The 19,446-nt window shown below is 50.1% G+C and overlaps 2 protein-coding genes across 2 annotated transcripts; one reads left to right on the top strand and one right to left on the bottom strand.

Moving 5' to 3' along the window:
- Positions 1-694: 694 nt before the first annotated feature.
- Positions 695-4,533, top strand: Dctpp1 (dCTP pyrophosphatase 1). The gene is made up of 3 exons (XM_041666705.1): positions 695-886; positions 1,709-1,819; positions 3,313-4,533. The coding sequence occupies exons 1-3, from the start codon at positions 786-788 to the stop codon at positions 3,611-3,613; spliced, it is 513 nt and encodes a 170-aa protein (XP_041522639.1). The 5' UTR covers positions 695-785; the 3' UTR covers positions 3,614-4,533.
- An 842-nt stretch (positions 4,534-5,375) lies between these two features.
- On the bottom strand, positions 5,376-16,133 carry Znf771 (zinc finger protein 771). Its single transcript, XM_041666124.1, has 3 exons — positions 15,534-16,133; positions 15,009-15,158; positions 5,376-6,374 (listed from the first exon to the last, which is right to left on the bottom strand). The coding sequence occupies exons 1-3, from the start codon at positions 15,645-15,647 to the stop codon at positions 5,562-5,564; spliced, it is 1,077 nt and encodes a 358-aa protein (XP_041522058.1). The 5' UTR covers positions 15,648-16,133; the 3' UTR covers positions 5,376-5,561.
- Between the last annotated feature and the right edge of the window lie 3,313 nt (positions 16,134-19,446).

Here is a 19,446-nt window from a genome sequence, read left to right on the forward strand (position 1 = left end):
TGCAGGTGAAGAGGAGGAGTGCCTTCCTCTTCCTGTAGGACAAGGAAGGGTTAATCGCTTCCAATTGTTGGAATCCATTGGGGCAGAAGGCTAAAATGGAATACAAAGCCTGGGTCCTCCTTGTGTCTGGCAGTTTGCACTCTTTCTTGTCAGCCTCTTTCAAATTGTGGGAAGGCTGTTCTAGAACCTTAGGCAGTTTCCTAACCGAGAGACAAGGCATGCTCAAGATCCTTCACTTACTGGGCAGTGGTGGTGCACACCTTTAATCCCAGCACTCGGGAGGCAGAGTCAGGCGGATCTCTGTGAGTTCGAGGCCAGCCTGGTCTACAAGAGCTAGTTCCAGGACAGGCTCCAAAGCTACAGAGAAAAAAAAAAAAAAAAAAAAAAGGAGGAGGAGAAGTCACTTTCAAGGTTTTGCTTACAGTGGACCCGCCTCCTCCGCGCCTGCCATTTCACTTTGGCGCCCTCTGGCGCCCATTAAGCAAACAACGTCTTTCTGCCCTAGTCTCTTTTCCAGATAGAACTGGTTCCGTTCCCTTTAAGAAGTTTTTCTCGGGCGGAAGAACTCGAGGGAGCAGGCGGGGAAAACACTCTTGAAGCTCCCTCAGATTGGTCCAGTCCGGATGGGGGACCGACCGTAACAAAATCCACATAGCTGAGTGGGTCCTCCTCCGTCTCCGCCCCGGGAGCGCACCAAGGCGCTGGGATTGGTCGGGACCCTGGAGGCGACTCCGAACGTGGCGCGGGGTTTGCTCTCTGCGGCGCGGCGGGGACTGGTGGGCGGAATGTCCCAAGCCGGTGGCGGTGCGAGCGGTGATGCGGGGCAAGAAAACTCTGCTGTTGCCGGCCCGTTCAGCTTCAGCCCGGAGCCCACGCTTGAGGACATGTAAGCAAGTCGTTGTCCAGCCTCGGGTGGAGACTTAGACCCTTTTGTCGTAGTGGGGCGGTCCTCTCCACGTGGCCTGCAAGAACAACACGCTCGTGTTCGTCGGGGTCCTCCTGACGGACCTCTGGCGAGCCTAGCTAAACCCCATCTGCACGGTGCACATCTGAAGCCGGGGGAAATGGGTGACGCCCCTGGGCATGGTAGTACCAACCAGTTGTCCAACTTTGGGGAGATAACGGAAGTCTGATAGTATCTCTGCACCCAAGAGTGAGGGGTAGTAGGACAGGGGAGGCTGAAATTACAGAGACGTTATTTCTTGTAGAATATCAAGGAAGGCTCCCAGGGGACGCCTCAAAAGTGCATCCGGTGATTAGCTGAACTTAGGCGTGCGAAGATAGGGGCGTTAAGGTAGGGTACCGGCAGAAGTAGCAGCAAAAGATGGGATAATAAAGAGTGAGGCAAAATGTAGCGTTCATTTCCAGATGATAAGAACAAGTCTTGTTAAGAGGTAGTAACTTGCCGGGCGAAGTGGTGCACGCCTTAATCCCAGGCAGAGGTAGGCGGATCTCTGTGAGTTCGAGGCCAGCCCGGTCTACAAGAGCTAGTTCCAGGACAGCCTCCAAAGCTTGAGAGAAACTCTGTCTCAAAAAACAAGCAAACAAAGAGGTAGTTCCTAAGAACATCCAGAAAATTGACTGTGGGAATCCTAGTCCTGTGCCCCATCTATATGTAAGACCTGACCTGCTACCTGCCAGGGCCGTGTATCTTGTCCCTCGCCCTCTAACCCTGACTTTAACACCCCACCCCTTTCTTTCTTTCCAGCCGACGTCTCCATGCAGAATTTGCTGCTGAACGGGACTGGGAGCAGTTCCACCAGCCTCGGAACCTGCTCCTAGCCTTGGTGGGAGAAGTGGGCGAGCTGGCAGAACTCTTGTGAGTAGATGGGAGGCTTCCTGGAAGGGGCTGTGATTTGGGGAGGGTAGCATGTACCTGAGCCTCAAACACAGTGGTGGCTTTTATTTGCCTTACTGCTGGGGACATGAAGGTGACAGATGGGTCCCAGCCCTGTAGGTGCCCAGTTTCCGGGGAGAGAAGGTGCAGAAGCAGTGAAGCCGACCTAGGTCTAAGGACGGTCACTAACATTTACCTCTGTGTGGAGCTGAGAATAAGGAATCTCAAAACATGACCTGCCCTGTGGCCAGCCAGGTGGGGAGCTCCCACTTACAGAGGTGGTGAAGGGACTGCTGAGGTCTCCAGAGCACTTCCTGGTCCTGAAGAAGAGCTGAGTTCCGCTCCCAGCACCCCTGTTGCCGGTCATAACGCCCATAACTCCAGTTTCAGAGGACCTGACACTGTCTTCTGGCCTTGGAGGCTCCTGCATATACACAGTTCATAGAGACACCCAGGTGCTTGCACACATACCTGAACAATAGCTAAATTGTTGAAGAAAGAAAAATAGTGAGACAAGAAAGGGCAAGTTAAATTCTGAGAGACGAATTCAGTATGAGGGATCTTGTGTCTGTTCTTGTTGTCCGGTACGCCCCCAAGTATATGATGGCCTTGGAAGCATTTTGTAGAAGGAACTGTGGGAGACAAACCCAGGCAAGTAAGGTTGGCGCTAGAAGGTGATGGCGTCCAGACAGAAGGCCTGATCTAACTGGAATCACAGAAAGATCTCTGCCTGCAGGGCACTTGGATGTCTGAGAGGATGGGGTGGAGCAGACTAGTGAACAGGCGGTGTAAACCTAGACGGAGCCTTGGACCAGGCCTACTCCGGTCTTAGTGGAAGGAGACTGATAATCAGGAGCTAATTTCAAATGATCTGTGACTGTGGCCAGGGTTCAGAGGAAAATAGAGGCAGGTGTGATGGTGTGAGATGTAATCCCAGCACTCTAGAGGAAGTGGCTGGTGGTGTGGGCGTTCTGCCTCGGCTACCTACGAAGCTGTGTTGGGAGTGGACAGGAGGGTATCTGAGGGAGTGACCTGAGTTGATACCTAAGGATCAAGAAGGGGAAAATCTGGGGACTCGGCGGGTGGTGTGCGAGGAAGCAGTGACCGCAAACAGAAAAGGTGAAGTGGCCTTGGGTGGGAGATGAGTGGGTAAAGATGACATGAAGATAAATTCAGCTTCTGCACTGACTTAGGCCTGGGGTTTGGTGTGGAAGGGCAGCAGCTACGGCTAGAGAACGGTAGAATTGAGCCCCCAAGCATCTCAACAGTGCTCTCTTGGCCACTGGGCTTGGGTGGAGACACGGGGTTTGGCTGTTACCTGTTAAGTCTTCTTCCCCACCCCACCTGGCTTCCTCCAGAGCACAGGCAGGTAGATGTCCTTGGTGGGATTTTCTGGGCTCTGGGAGTGTGATACTTGATAGACTGGAGACAGGCCAGCTCAGCTAGCAAGCTGTGTGTCTGTCCCGTTCTTCCAGCCAGTGGAAGTCTGATGCAGAGCCTGGTCCTCAAGCCTGGCTGCCAAAGGAACGAGCAGCCCTTCAAGAGGAGCTCAGCGACGTCCTCATCTACCTGGTGGCATTAGCAGCCCGTTGTCGCGTGGATTTACCTCGAGCAGTAATTGCCAAAATGGACACCAACCGACGTCGTTACCCAGTCCATCTCTCCCGAGGTTCTGCCTGCAAGTACACAGACTTGCCCCATGGGGCCATCCCTGAAAACCAGGCTGTAGGGGCTGCAGAACCTACCTCTGAGTTGCAAAGCCAGGCCTCCACCTAGGAAACAGTGTCAGAACAGCAGAGATGGACTCGTTCTAGTCCGTTCTTAACTGAGTCATAGGTCTGATGCCCTAGTTTCCAAAAAATAATCTCCTGGTCTTTTTTCTCTCAATAAAATGATACATGACAACAACATCTAGATTTTTCCTGGGTGGCTAGGTGGAACATCTCAGGGCCTTCAGAGAAGCAGGCTTACAAAAGCAGAGAACCGGAAGTAAATGTGGGCCACAAGGCTTTGATGAGTGCAGAATACAGCTTCCTTTCCTCTTTGGTCCCTTGATACAAGTAAAGGCCACCCACCCCTCTCACCTGGCTAATTCTGTTCTTCCTCTGCAGCGAGGTGGTACTGAGTGAATGATTTATGTGGTGTGTAACCTAAGGCACCCCACTTCCCGAGACTGCTAGGCCTGCCTCCCCAAAACAGGGTCACACAGAGAAAGCAATAGTAGTGATTATCTGCCCCTCTTGCCTTCCCAGGTAAAGCAAGTCATCATTAAACTGCTTTGTTTTATATTTCCAAACCCTCTGAATCTTGTTGGGTTTTGTTTTATTTTTTGAGACAGGGTTTCTCTGTGTGGCTTTGGAGTCTGCCCTAGAACTCGCTCTATAGAGCCTTCTGACAGGGATGCTGGAGTGTAGCTCTTCACAGCTGATGGCCTCTGGAGGGAGGTGGGGAATGACTCGGTTATCTTTAAGGGGCTGGCCGGTCGCTGGGCATTTGGCCATGCTCCAGTGAGTATTGAGTGGGCAGTACAAATTGGACCTGATGTATTTTTTTTCTTTTTGTGGTGAGGGCACAAGGCTGGAGGGTAGACCTGGGAGGAACTGGAAATGAGTGTAAACAGGGTGCATTGTGTGATATTCCCAAATGAATAAAAATGTTACAATGGAAATAAAGGTGTACGCCACAGGGGAAAAGCAGCACTTTCTGCTCCTTCTTTGCGGCGGTCTTTTTGTTGTTTGTTGAGACAAGATCTCACTATGTATGGTTGGCTGGCCTTGGACTCAGATATCACACCTGGCACTTACCCAGAGCAGAAGGATCCAAGTTTGAGGGCAGTTTGGGCAACAAACCAAAACTTTTTTTATGTGTATAAATGTTTTGCCTACATGTGTGTTTGTGTACTATGTCAGTGCCTGGTGTCCGTGAAGTCGGACAAGAGCTTTAGATCCCCTAGAACTAGAGTTATGGATTCTTGGAACTCAGAGCCTCTACAAGATTTTTTTTTTTAAATGTATATGGACGCATGTACACACACCCCAGGGTTGAATCACTGCCTACTTTCCCATCATGGTTCTGGTGAACACCTGAATGGGATCGCTAATTTCCTTGTCTGTTAGGCCATTCACTAGCTGTCTGCAAAAGTGAAGATAAAATGAGGTTTGGGGCCAGCCGTGGTGGTACAAGTTTGTAATCCCAGGATTCAGGAAGCAGAAAGCGATTCCCCAGAGTGAAAGACCTGCCTGGTGTATATGAGTCCACTTAGACCCTAAATAAATGTGGGTAAAGTTAATGTACTTACGTAAGTGAGTTCTTATATCTACATAACCCTATCCCCATTTGTCGTACTGATCCCCCAAGGCTGTAGAACATGTCATGAACATGTCCTGTTTATGGTTCTTTTCAGAGCTGAGATTGAGCCAAAGCCAGGTGTGTGTCTCCCAGTCCCCGGAATCCCTTCAGGCTACTTTATACCCCCACTTTGCTCCCTACCTAGTGTTCCTCCCCTTGCCACCCACCTCACTTACAGGCACCGGTGATGTGAGGATAGAATACTTTATTCACTCAGAAGGGCCAAGGGAATGTAGCTGGGGATGGGGCACGGTTTCTAGGGATCCCAACAGGGCACTCCCTGTTGCCCAGTCCCAAAGCACCCCGACCCAGGTGCAAGCGTGGAAGCAGCCATTCGGGTGCAAATCCCAAGTGGCCCTCGCTGCCCCGCCGTGCCTCAGCTGCCCTCGCACTCCGGGCAGCGCTCGGTGGGCGTGGCGGCTGTGGCACTGGCGGGTAGCTTGAAGTCTCGGCCGCAGCCCGCGCAGATGTAGAGGCGGCGCCGCATGTGCGCGCGACGGTGGCGGATGAAGTGTGAGCTGAGGCGGAAGCGCCGGCCGCACTCCGTGCACGGGTAGGGCCGCTCGCCCGTATGCGTGCGCGCATGCTCCGCCAGGTTGGAACGGTGGCCGAAGCGCCGGCCGCACACGGCGCAGCGGTGCGGCTTCTCGCCCGTGTGCACGCGCCGGTGCTTGGCCAGCGCCGAGCTCTGAGCGAAGCGCGTGCCGCAGTCGGCGCATGCGTACGGGCGCTCGCCCGTGTGCGTGCGTCGGTGGCGCGCCAGGCACGAACTTCCGCCGAAGGCTCGTCCGCAGTCCGGGCACGCGTAAGGCTTCTCGCCCGTGTGCACGCGCAAATGCTGCGCGTAATTGGAGCTCTGCGCAAAGCGCCGGCCGCAGTGTGCGCATGCGTACGGTTTCTCGCCCGTGTGACGCCGCCGGTGCTGCCGCAGGTTCGAGGCGGCGGAGAAGCGCTTGTCGCACTCCGGGCACTGGTAGGGTCGTTCGCCCGTGTGCGTGCGGCCGTGCTTAGTCAGCGCTGACTTCTGCGAGAAGCACCGGCCGCACTCCGTGCACGCGAAGGGACGCTCGCCCGTGTGCGTGCGCGCATGTTTGGCTAGTGTGGAGCGGCGCGCAAAGGCGCGGCCGCAGTCTGGGCACGCGTGGGGCCGCGCCGGGTCGACCGACGGCGCTGGCATCTGGCTGGCAACCTGCAGGGAGAGGGAGGACAGGTCAGCCTTAAGAGGCCTCAGCGGAAACCTTGGTCTCCCGCACACTGCAAATTTTTTGAGCCTCATTTCCTCCACCTGTAAAATAGGAAACCACTGCCTCCGTGGTTGTGCACCTTACATAAAGAGTTAATACATCACAATGTCGGGTGGCATTGTATTAATTGTATTAATTCATAAAGTTTATTGGGCACATTCTAGGTTATAGAGTTAAGCGGCACTGGGGATTTGCAATTAAATAAAAAGTGCTAGGTGCCCGAAAAACCAGCAGTGGGACAGGAGGATCAAGAGATCCAGGCCAGCCTGAGCTACATATGGGGACCCTATTTCAAAACCTTGGTGCTGGTGACACAGCAGTGTCAGTGAGCTTGGCTACTAATTTCCTCCAGCCCTGGGAAGAATCCTGCTTACAGGACCAGAGTTAAGACCGCTGGTTCTGCTAGAATGCTGCCGATGTAGGGGGCGCTAGGAAGACACTGTGACAGGGCCAAGTTACAGGAGGGAAACAGGGCCCTGGCCACGGGGAGGGCTGGGATGGAGAACCACTCACTATAAGGGATTTCTGAGAATTTTCCTCAGGAAAGTGACTAGCTCACACATGTTAACATGCTCTCTCTAGGAACCCAAAACGAAGGAGAAAAGACAGAACCCAGAGCCCAGTGAAGAGGCGACTGACAAAAGAGACTATTTGGCCAAAGCCCAGGAACCTAGTAGAAAGTGGAGCCAGTGGGATGTCAGTTTCTTTTACCCACTTCACAGTTTAATGATGGCATTGAGCCGGGAGGTGGCGGTGCAGGCCTTTAATCCCAGCATTTGGGAGGCAGAGACAGGCGGATCTTTGTGAGTTTGAGGCCAGCCTGGTCTACAGAGTGAGTTCCAGGGCAGGTTCCAAAGCTACACACAGAAACCCTAATCTCTAAATAAATAAATAAATAAACACAAACAAAAAATCATTAATTCATGATCAGATAATCACTTGGCACATAGGATAAGCCATGTGCTGCCTCTCCTATATTCAGTCCAACACCCTCCTTTTTTAAAGAGGAAACACCACAAGAAACAGTAAGTGACAGAGAACAGGACCTTCTCTTTCACAGGCTGGAGAAGAGCAACTTGAAGACCACCAGTCCTTTATCCTAAGAAACTGGCTTTGGGGCCAGGTGGGGGTGGCACAGGACTTAATCTCAGCACTCTGGAGGGCAGGGGCGGGTGTGCCTCTCGTGAGTTCAAGGACAGCCTGGTCTATGCAAGTTCCAGGCCAGCTAGGGTTGCATAATGAGACCCTATCTCAAAACAAAACAAAAAATAAATCAAAAAGGAAGTGGCTTTGAATTCAAGCTACAACATGACCATGTGGGGACCTAGCAATCAGCCAAGAGAACTCTGGCTTTAATAATGACAACAGTTCTCCCTTAGCTTGACTTTCCCCAATTTCAGCTGCCATCTGTCAATCATGGTCTGAAAATATTAAGTGGAAAATTTCAAAAATAAACAATTTGTAAGTTTAAAACAAGTTTTATTACAGTATATTGTTATAATTCTATATTATTATTGTTGAACTCTTACTATGCCTAATTTAGAAATTAAATTGTATCATAGGTATATACCTAAAGGAGAAAACACAGGCTAGGTATGACAGCACTCTTATAATCCCAGCACCCCGGAGACTGAAGTAGGAGGATCACAGTTCTGGGCCATCTTGAGGAATATGGCAAGAACCTATCTCAACAACAACCTAAATAAATACACACACACACACACACACACACACGATTTGAAACCATTCAAAGTTTCAGCATCCATGGCAGGTGTATGTCATGAAATGTAGACCCAAAAGGGGCTTCTGTAGTCGAGAGCCCCATGTCAGACTTTGACAACATGCATACTATTACAGTAAATCTTCCTGTTACTCCTCAGTCAGGTGAGACAGTATCTTAATGTGTAGCCCAGGTTAGCCTCATGGACAAAATCTGCCTCCTGACTATGGATTACAAGTGTGTTCCATCATGCAGGTTTAATCTGCTTATTTATTTTTTATTTATTTGTTTTCTGGATAGCTCAGGCTGCTTCCCCTACCTCCACCTGCTGAGTACAGGGATCCCAGGGACCACCCTGACAGCAAATAACGCGAGGCTCAGAGAGACTAAGTTGACAAAACCCGAGGGATAATGGGGAGGAACAGCTTTCCCCTGAACTCACAGCCAGGGCCAGACAGACGCTTCACACTCAGTCTCTGCCTTCCTCCAAGAAAACTTCCATGTTAAAGTAAACGCTGTAGGGATCCAGTCTGAGTTACCCAGGGTCGCTTTTCTCCCTTGCCCTGCTTTTGACACCATAAGATCAATGCGGGGATGGCCTTTCCTTTAGATCCTTCCCCAGCACCCTTCTTTAAGTTCACTTCCTCACACTGGCTTCTTGGACTTATAAGAAAGAAATTCTTCCCATTTTATTACAGTATACAGTTATAGTTCTGTGCTATTATTGTTGAACTCTTACTAATTCAGAAATTAAATAGTGTCATATGTATATCTAAGGGAAAAACACGGGTTATCATTATCTCCATCCCAGGAGGGGCCTTGGGCACTGGAATGGAATCTTGCTAATGATCTGAGTCTAGCTCCCTGAGACGTGAATAAGACTAGGAGAGGTAACCACCATCCTAGTAGCACTTGGAGGGTCATGGCTTAAGGCCAGCCTGGGCTAAATAGTGAGACCCTGTCTCCAAACAAGCTAATGAGATTTTCACAATCCTTTGTGCTAGAGACTTCAGCCCTGTCACATAAATGAAGAAATAAGTCACAGACATCAATTGATTACCCAAGGCCATATAGCTAATAAATAGCAGAACCAAGGTTTGAACTCTGGTCTATCATTCCTAGCCATGATACGATCCTAACCTCACATCTGAAGTGTGAAGTCACCTAGGCAGCTTGTCTTCTGCCCTAAACTCTTTATTTATTTTTTTTTAAATTTATTTATTATGTATACAACATTCTGTCTGTATGCCTGAAGTCCAGAAGAGGGCGCCAGACCTCTTTACAGATGGCTGTGAGCCACCATGTGGCCGCCGGGAACTGAACTCAGGACCCCTGGAACCGCAGGCAATGCTCCCAACCACTGAGCCATCTCCCCAGCCCTGCCCTAAACTCTTTAGTCAAAATCTCCCTCTTTCCTACAAAGTATAAAACACCACCCCAAGGCTACAGGATGTGGCCCACAGCCCAGCCACTGTGAAAAATATACAAGCTCAGGTTGGAGCTGTAGCTCAGTCGGTAAGTTGTTCCTTAGCAGACACAAAGCCCGAGGCCTAATCCCCAGCACTACAGACACCAGCCAAGGTGGCATGCCACTGTAAGCAGCACTCAGACAGAAAATCAGAAATTCACGGCCAGCCTCCATTCTACAGTGAATTCCAGCTGACTCCATCCCTTAATCCCAACATTTGTGAGGTAGAGGCAGGAAAACCAGGGGGATTCTGGTTCTTCAGCTATACAGGGTTTGAGGACAGCCTAAATCTTAAATCTCACCCAAGATGTGAGTCATAATCTTCCTTTAGGGGTTGAAGAGATTGCTCTGTGATTAAGAGCACTGGCCACTGTAGCAGAGGACCTGGATAGAGTTCCTAGAACCCACAAGGTAATTCACAAGTATCTGAAACTTCAGTTTCAGGGGTTACATTGCCCTCTTCTGGCCTCTATTGGAACAACACATATGTGGTGCACACATACATGCAAGCAAACACTTGTACACATAAATAAAAATAAATCTTAAGCCGGGCGGTGGTGGCGCACGCCTTTAATCCCAGCACTCGGGAGGCAGAGGCAGGCGGATCTCTGTGAGTTCGAGACCAGCCTGGTCTACAGAGCTAGTTCCAGGACAGGCTCCAAAGCCACAGAGAAACCCTGTCTCGAAAAACCAAAAAAAAAAAATAAAATAAAAATAAATCTTAAACTTTTTTTTAAATCCTCATTTTATGCTGGTAATACATAGGCATACAGGTCAGTGGCACCTAGTCCACAAGACCTCAATTCCACCTCAAGCTTTGCAGAAACAAAGAATCCCACTTTATCAAGCCCCCGATGATCTTCAAACATATTTAAATTAAGTCCACACACCTGTAATGGATAGTGATGGCACACACCTGTAATCCTAGCCGTGTGGAAGCTGAAGCAGGAGGGTCACAAGTTCAGAGCCTGCCTACGACCATACATAGCAAGACTCCCATCTCGATAAATAAGAAGTGTAAAAATTAAGCAGTCTAATCTGACGTGAAAAGAGCTACACCCAGAGAATACAGGTGGAAGGCTAAGAACGAGTTTGTAGGCTGAACTGCACAGCGTGACTCAGGATCAGCTGGGCACGAGGCGGGCGCTAGGCAATTAGAAAGAAGACAAGCGTACTGAGGAGCTTTGAGCGTTCAGTGTAACGGCCAAAACTTCGTCCTAAAGACACAGAGAAGCACTCCAGGGTTTCGGGAAAGTGAGACTGTGCATATAGCCTTCTTGGCGGGTGGGGGAGGGGATATTTTCTACTCCTTCAAGATAGGTTGGTTATTTATTTATTTATTTATTGAGTTCCAATCAGACTTAGCAAGATAGCTCAGCTAGTAAGGGCACCTGTTGCTCACCCTGACTTGAATCTAATCCTTAAGACCCACCTGGCAGAAGCAAAGAACCAACCTCTGTAAAGTTGTTCTCTGACTGGTACCCCCATACCATGGTACCCACTGTACACACACACAAATAAATGTGATTTCAGATTCAGACATATCAGAGTTGGACAGGCAGACAAAGACTACTCCATATTCTGAGTGTAGCAGCGGCCCATTTTCCTACAGGCCTGGGGACTGAACCTAACATGCCCAGCTTTCCCGCAGTTTCAGCCACAGCCCCTTGAGGCCTGCTCTCAACAAGGAATGGCCACGGGGTGACAGTCTGCTGGTACTGGATGCCACCCCCAGACGGGCACAAGCTATGTATGCAGCCCACACTGGCCTGGAACTTGCAATCCTCCAACCTTGGCCTCCCTAGAACTGGGAAGGAATATGGGTAGATTCTACCACACTGGTTGGAAGGCACTTTTGAGATAGCTAATGTGTACGTTAGGAAAAGCGGTTAAGGGAGGCCACATAACAAATCATTGAGCTATCTTGTTAGCAACCCACCTTCCTCCTAATCTACTTACCCTGATTCCAGAATGACATTTGATGGTCTGTTCTGTTTGTGTGAGACAGGGTCTCTTGTCTAGACTGTACTAGAACTTGATATGTACACCAGGCCAGCCTTAAACTCACAGAGATCTTCCTGTGTCTGCCTCTGGAATCCTGAGGTTAAAGGCATTCGCCACCCACCGGTTAGTGTGGTGGTAGCAAACACGTTTATTCCAAGCACTTGGGAGGCAGAAGCAGGAAGATCTTTGAGTTTGAGGCCAACCTGGTCCATAGAGCAAGTTCCAGGACAGCAAAACCCTGTCTTGAGAAAATTAAAAAAAAAAAAAAAGGCATTCACTACCACCGTGCCAGCTCATTCACTGCTCTTGTTATCCCACTTTACATTTGGAGAAACTGAGGCAAAGTAGGCAAATGGTAGAGCTAGGATTTGACTGCCCCCTGACATTACTTACAGGCTGGACTTTCTGTCTCAGCTTCAGCTAGTTCAGCGGGTACCCAAACACCCTTTCCTCTTATTGCTGCTGCTACTTCAACACGGGCCACTAGCCTTAGCAGACAAGATTTTTATAATTGTTATTTTGGTTTTTGTTTTGAGATAGGGTTCCTCTAAAATCACCCTGGCTACATTGGAACTCACCTTGTAGACCAGGCTGGTCTCAGACTCACAGATATCTGTCTTCCCCTTCCTCCCAATGGCTGGAATAAAAGCATGAGCCACCATACCCGGCTGGCTTCTTGTTGTTGTTGTTTTGGTTTTATTTTACTTTACTTTTTTTTAAAGATAGGGTTTCATGTAGGCTTAAGCTGGCCTTAAATCTACTATATAACTGAAGATAAGTTTGAACTTTTTAAAATTTATGTGCTTGAATGTTTTGCCTTGAATGTTTGGTGTCCATGGAGGCCAGAAGAGGGCACTGGACCTCTTGGAACTGGAGTTACAGTTGGTTGTGAGTTGTCATGTGGGCACTGGGAACTGAACCTGGATCCTCTAGAAGAGCAGCGAGTGCTCTTAACCACTAAGCCATCTCTCTGGCCCCAACCCTGAACTTCTGAACTTCCTGCCTCTACTTCCCTAGTAGCGGAACCACAGTATACGCCACCATGTCTGATTATGTGGTGCTGGACCAGGACTTTCTGCATGGAGGCAAGAACTCTAGGCGCTGACATACCCCACCCCCAGCCAGAGATTCTGTTGAATAGAAACTCCGATTATTTTCATTGACTGGCTTAAGACTTGCCACGTCTCAGCAGGATGGAACACAGCATGCCCAAATTGCTACCCTGCTGTGTTTAGAACCTTTTACGCTTTGGCCCCAATGAAACCTTTCTAGTTCATTTTCTCCCTTTGCTCTTGTCCTTCCTCCACGAATTGTCACCTCCCCACTTAGGCCTCTAAAGTGCACATACCCTCTCTTGAAGCCTTTCCATTGCCTGGGGTAGTTTGCCTTCAACTCTATCCAACCTGAGATCAGCCCTAAAAAGCCTTTGATAAAAAACGAGGGAGGAGGTCAGCAGGCAACAAAGGCTTGTCTTGTCATGTAGCCCTCAAGAACCAAGTTCTGTCCCTGGAACCCATGGTGGAAGGAGAGAACTGACTCCCACAAGTTGTCTTCTGACCTCCTCATGAGGGTCTGTGTGCTCTCGCGCTCTCTCTCTCTCTCTCTCAAAGAAATTAAACAAATAAAATGGTTGGAGACAGGTATAGTGCACACACCTTCAATCACACCCGGGAGGCAGAGGCAGGCAGGTAGGAGTTTCAGACCAGTCTGGTCTACAGATCAAGTTGCAGGCCAGCTAGAGCTACACACAGAAATGCTGTCTCAGAAACACCAAATTAACAACAACAAAACTAATAGCTGGGCCGTGCACCCGTCAAGTGCTGTGGTGGGAGGATATGGGGAGATTAGCTAGGTTTGCAGGCCACCAGCCTAACTCTAGGTTCAGTGAGAGGCCCTGTCAAAGGACTAAGGTAGAGAGCAGGCACCTGCCATCCTGGCCCCGCTCTGGCACACGCACAGGGACACACCTCCACACAGACCACTCACCCACACATACCAAGAAAAACATACAGAACTATTTCCCCAATGCTATGTGTGAGACGCAGCTCTAACTCCGGCATTCACTCAGGCCTTACAACTCCAAGACGTAAACACTGCTCTGCTTTCCCTTTCACTAATGAGGAAACTGAGGCACAGAGAAAAGCCGAGTAGCTTTGCTCAGGCCAGAAATCTCACTCAATTACTAGGAAGGCTGAGGTCAAAGGACTGCCTGCCTGCACTGGAGAACAAGTTCTAGGCCCACCCGGGCCACTTGACTGAGACCGTGTCTCGATGGAAGAGGGCCAGGCTATAATATAGACATGCAAAGCCTTTGTCAAGCCTTAGAACCACAAGAAAAATTCACAAGGCCCAGGAACTTGTCAGCAGGTAGGTGGGTGACGGGGATGGAAGTCTACCCTAAGCTCTAGAGCCCTTAGGCCCTTAATGTACAGACCAAAGATGTCAGCAGGACCAGCACGGCCTGAAAGGCAGGCTGTGCTAAGATACAGGCCACGAAGGCCGGGAAAAACAGCTTCATAGTTAATTTAGAGTGGAAGAGGCCTAGAGAACAGGCCCTTTTCCCAGCAACTCACCGTGTCCACTAGAGGGTACTAGAACTTCCCCGGGAAGGTGGGCCTTGAAACCCCAGGGAGCCCTGCAGCTGGGACAGCCCAGGGTCCTGGCAGCTCTGGGAGGCAAAATAGCTGGTGACAATTAAATTATCTCGAATGGCAGGCTCTACTCCTTCTGATGTCCTTAAAGCCTTACGATACCTTCAGAAGAAAACCCAGATTCCCAGCATGGCCTGCCAGCCAGTCTACCTGGAGTCACGCTGCAGGACAAGGGAACCACTGGCTCGTAGTTCTTCTCTGAAAGGGCCATTCTTTCCGTCTGGGGCAGTTACTAACTTTGAGATCTTAGGTCAGTTACCAACTGCCCTGTGCCTCAGTTCCTCACCTGTAAAATGGAGTCAATATACCAACAAACCAGACTGGAGGGGCTTAGAATAGCGTCTGGCACACCATAAACTATGCAAGCTGTTGATACTGTTGCCCGGCCAATCTTCCCTCCTGAGTCTGAGTTATGCTCCCACCTCTGGCCTTCACCCACTCCCATATATCTGAACTCAGGATCCAGGACTGTGAATTCATGGACATCAGGCTGCAAGGAGCCCGAAACCACTTAGCCTGGTGTCCCCATGCAACACTCAGCACGGCGCCTGACTCTCACGGTGGGCCAAAACATCTCCGATCAGGTCGGGACAGTGGGCAGAAGGATGGGCTGCTAATCTGGCTGCTAATCCTGAGATTCCAGATCTGAGATCCAGGAAAAGGTGAGGGGTAGGATTCCTGACTTGTGCCTGGCACAGGTTCGAGGGTGGGGGTGGAATCAGGGTGTAACACGTACCTCCTTGTTGTCCACAGGGATCTTGAGTTTCACCACCTCATACTTCTCCTCACCCTCCTCCTCCTCACCCTTCACCAGCAGCACCATCTCCTCCTGCATCTCTTCCTCCTCCTCCTCCTCTGCCTGCTGTTCTCCAGGCATCTTGGTGTCCTGAGGCGGGGCGCTGGATCAGAGGCTCAGGACCCGCCCCCCACCCCCACCCCACCCCCACTGTGGCCCCGGCCCAGACAAGGCGGTGCAGCCGTGGCTTCCTCCGCCCTGTCCAGGCTCCGAGTCTAGTCCTCTCCCATCCACCCTAGCCCGGCCCCACGCTCCGGCACTGCCCAAGGCCCAGCTCGGAAGACACCCGTTCACCCCACTCATCCCGGTATTCAGGGCCCTGAACAGTTCGAATCTCCAGCTCCCGCGAGTTGCCACCCTCCTCGCGCTGAGTCACTCCCCGGAGCCTGGCTCGGCGACCCGAGCGCTAAGGGACGGGCTGGAGGCCAGCTGGAGTTGAGGCCCTGGGGTGGGGTGCGCACTCACCAGCCCAAGGTTCGGCGCTCGTGCGGCCCCGGGCCTGGGCGAGGGGCGGTTGGGTGCTCCGCGAAGGCCGCGGCTCCGGAGGCGGGGGCGGGGCGGGGCCCCAGGGGCGGTCATTCATTGGCTCGTACGCCTGGCCCCGCCCCTAGGGGAGAGGCTGGAGGCCTGGACTTCTGTCCCTAACCGCCCGGGAGGGGGAGCCGGGACTCGGAGGTGTCGGCGGCCCGGAAACTCCTAACGAACCGAAGACGCCCGGTCCGGCCTTCAAGGCTCTACAGCCGCGCTCCGAGCACCCCCCAGCCGGTCTCTGCCGCTGCTGGGTCTCGGTGCCCCACCGGGACTGCTGCGCCCGCTAGGCGACGTGCGCCCCCGCGGGTCTGGGCCTCTCGCTGGCGCCTCGCCTGGAGAGCGGGCCCTGTTACCTCCTCTCTTCTTTCCCCTCCTTTTTCCTCCCCTGTTTCTTCTCGCGTCGCCGTCTCGTCTGCTGGCCTGCCAGACAGCTTGCTGTTTGCCCGCAGACGGCCCAGATCCACGGCCGCCCAGTCTGCCCCCTTCGTTTACCGTGTGGTGTTTCTGACTTTTGAGTCAGCGTCTATGTTGTAGCCCTGGTTAGTTTTGATCTTGTGGCGAATCTGGTTATATTTCTTCCCCTATCCCCACCCCCAAAGTCGCGAGAGTACAGGCAGGCGTTGCGGTCCCTGGCTTGTGTACCAGTTCGTGCCAGCTTACTGTTTTACACTCTTAGTCACATTGGCTTTACATAAAGGAGCACGGCCCCATTTTACAAACGCACTTCAAGATGGTTCAGAGAGGACTGATTTGCTTAAGTTACACACTAAGGAAGCATTTCTGACAACAGGTAGTGTGGGTGGAAAATTAGCCCAAGGTCAAATCCAGTCTACAGTACTGTCTTGCTTATCCCGCTAGATACTTTTAGCTGGGCAGGGTGCCACTCAGCGTTAGGGAGGCAGAAGCAGGTGGATCTCTGTTAAATCGAAGGCCAAGCAGGCTTACAAAGTAAGACTCTATCTAAAAAGACAAAACAGGGGAGGACGGAGGGAAGATAAAAGCAGAGAGAACAATTTGTATTTCAAAGACACAACCCTCCTACCAATAGTGACGCCCACGGGCATCATCTCCTGATAGGGTGAGGACAGAAAATTAAATTTGAAGTTGGTTACAGTGACTCACCTCTGTAATCCAAGCTACTCTGGAGGATCCTGAGTTCAAAGCCAGCTGGGCGACAATACAGAAGAGTCCATTTCAAAAGGAAAAAGAGAGTTAAACAGACTGGGCAGGGAAGCACTCGGGCACGATGTGAGTGAAGGGGCGGCTCTGTTGATGGGCATCTTCTGATGGTTCTTGTGGAATACTTTAAGACTGTTACATTTGTTTAGTAATGCAAAGATGTGTGGTGTTCTTTTATGCTGCAGTTGTTTAACTCTGAAGCTGTGTTACTTTGTCTGTCTAAAATACATGACTGGTCCAATAAAAAGCTGAAGGGCCAATAGCTGGGCAGGCGGGGCTGGCAGAATAAATAGGAGAAATCTAGGATGAGGATTAAGGAGTGAAAAAAGAAGGGGCCAGCCATGGAATAAGAAGGCAAGAAAAGATACACAGAAATAGAGAAAGGTGGGGCTGGAGAGATGGCTCAGGGGTTAAGAGCACTGCCTGCACTTCCAAAGGTCCTGAGTTCAATTCCCAGCAACCACATGGTGGCTTACAACCATCTGTAATAAGATCTGGTGCCCTCTTCTGGCCTGCAGGCAAACATGCAGATGGAATTCTGTACATATAATAAATTAAAAAAAAAAAAAGAAATAGAGAAAGGTAAAAGCCCATGGGCAAAAGGTAGACAGGATAATTCAAGAAAAGGTGTCTCTAAACAAGCCAAGCTAAGGCTTGGCATTTATAAGTAATAAGTCTCCATGTGCATTTATTTGGGAAGTGGATGGCGGGTCCCCCCCCAGAACAAAGAGAAAAACAACTACAGATGGTCAGAATGCTTCTTTGCAGTTAAATGCTTTTTAAAAAAAGGTATTGTTTCAGAAGACATAGGTGTGCGGTGCGCACGTTTGCAGGTGCTTGAAGAGGCCAAATAAAAGGTGCCCAGTCTTCTGGAGGCGGAGTTAAGGGCAGTCATGAGGGATGATTGGTGCTGGGAAGCAAACCTTGCTCCTCTAAAAAAGCAGCAAACATTCTTGGCTGCTGAGGCCATTCTCTAGCTCCTTTAGTTGTTTTTTGTTTGTTTTGGTTATTGTTTTTGGTTTTGTTTTTGGCTTTTTGAGACAGGGTTTCTCTGAGTAATACTGGCTGTTCTGGAATGCACTCTGTAGACCAGTCTGGGCTTGAACTCAAATCTGCCTGTCTCTGCCTCCCTAGTGCTAGAATTAAAAGCATGTGCCACCACTGCCCAGCTGAGTTTTTGTTGTTTTTTTTGTTTCAAATATGTATTTGTGCGTGTGAGTACATATACGTGCACCACGTTTCTGCAGGAGCCCCCAGAGGTCAGGAGAGGGCATCAGATCTCCTTGAGCTGGCATAAAAGATGAGTGCTTGGAATCCAAGTCTTCTGCAAAAGCAGTAAATGCCACTGAGCCCTCTTCCCAACCCTAGTTAAATATTCTTAAAGTGGCAGTTAGGTTCTGGTTGTATAAGAAACTATTTATGGGGCTGGAGAGATGGCTCAGAGGTTAAGAGCACTGCCTGTTCTTCCAAAGGTCCTGAGTTCAATTCCCAGCAACCACATGATGGCTCACAACCATCTGTAATAGGGTCTGGTGCCCTCTTCTGGCCTGCAGGCATAGACACAGACAGAATTTGTATACATAATAAATAAATAAATAAATATAAAAAAAAGAAACTATTTATGGGGGGCTGGAGAGATGGCTCAGCACCAGCTGCTCTCCCAGAGATCCTGAGTTCAGTTCCCAGCAACTACATGGTAGCTCACAACCATCTGTAATGAGATCTGGCGCCCTCTCCTGGTGTGCAGGCAGAACACTACACATAATAAATCTTTACAAAGAAAAGAGAAACTGGCCCTACCACACTGTCACAGGCACACCGAGGAGGCCCCTCCTCAAAGACCTTCTTTGTTCCCTCCCTCTCCCCTGTGGGCTTTTCAAGAGGAATGTGGGGGGGGGGGGGATCTAAAAATGCCTGACTCACCATGAGGGGAAGGGGAAAGGGAGGCATCTTACACCCCTGAATATGCCTTGCACCTCAGAATCTTCATTAAAACTGAAGAATCCACAAGACAGGACACAATAGGCTCTTATCCCTGCCGCTTCTGATCAGTCATCTTCAAATCTCTAAACTTCAGTTCTTACTCTCTCAGCTGAATTCTCAGTGGAGGAAAGGAGCAGAGAACCCTTTGCTCTGTAAAAAGCAAAACAAGTGGAAGACCTAATGCTAACAGTTGATGACACAGCTGGCCTCCATTTTAGGCTGGAAAGCCATCTTAGAGACAAAATTAGGCTCATTTCTGGTTATGATTAAATCTGTTTCTCAAGATTGGGCCATGCCCCACCTGTAACCTTAACTACAAATGGCTCTGTACTGCCTGTTCCAAGAAACAGCAACCCTGCCTTTGTTTCAGAGGTGTTAATCACCATCTTGGGCCCCTACCTTTGTTTCTAGAGGTTGTTCTACCTTGTTTCAACAACCTTGCAATCATGTCTGTTTTAGGTCGTGATGATTAACTTATGTTTTTTTTTAATTTTTTTTATGGTTTATTTAACTTTATTTTATGTGTATTGGTGTGAAAGTGTCAGATCCCCTGGAACTGGATCTTCAGACAGTTGTGAGCTGCCATGTGGGTGCTGGGAATTGAACCCTGGTCCTCGGGAAGAGCAGTCAGTGCTCTTAACCGCTGAGCCACCTCTCCAGCCCCTTAACTTATGTTTATGTTCTG

This window comes from Microtus oregoni, unplaced genomic scaffold, assembly GCF_018167655.1.
Source record: "Microtus oregoni isolate MIOR12 unplaced genomic scaffold, Mior012 000016F_ref0000370, whole genome shotgun sequence".
In the NCBI taxonomy this organism is placed as follows: domain Eukaryota; kingdom Metazoa; phylum Chordata; class Mammalia; order Rodentia; family Cricetidae; genus Microtus; species Microtus oregoni.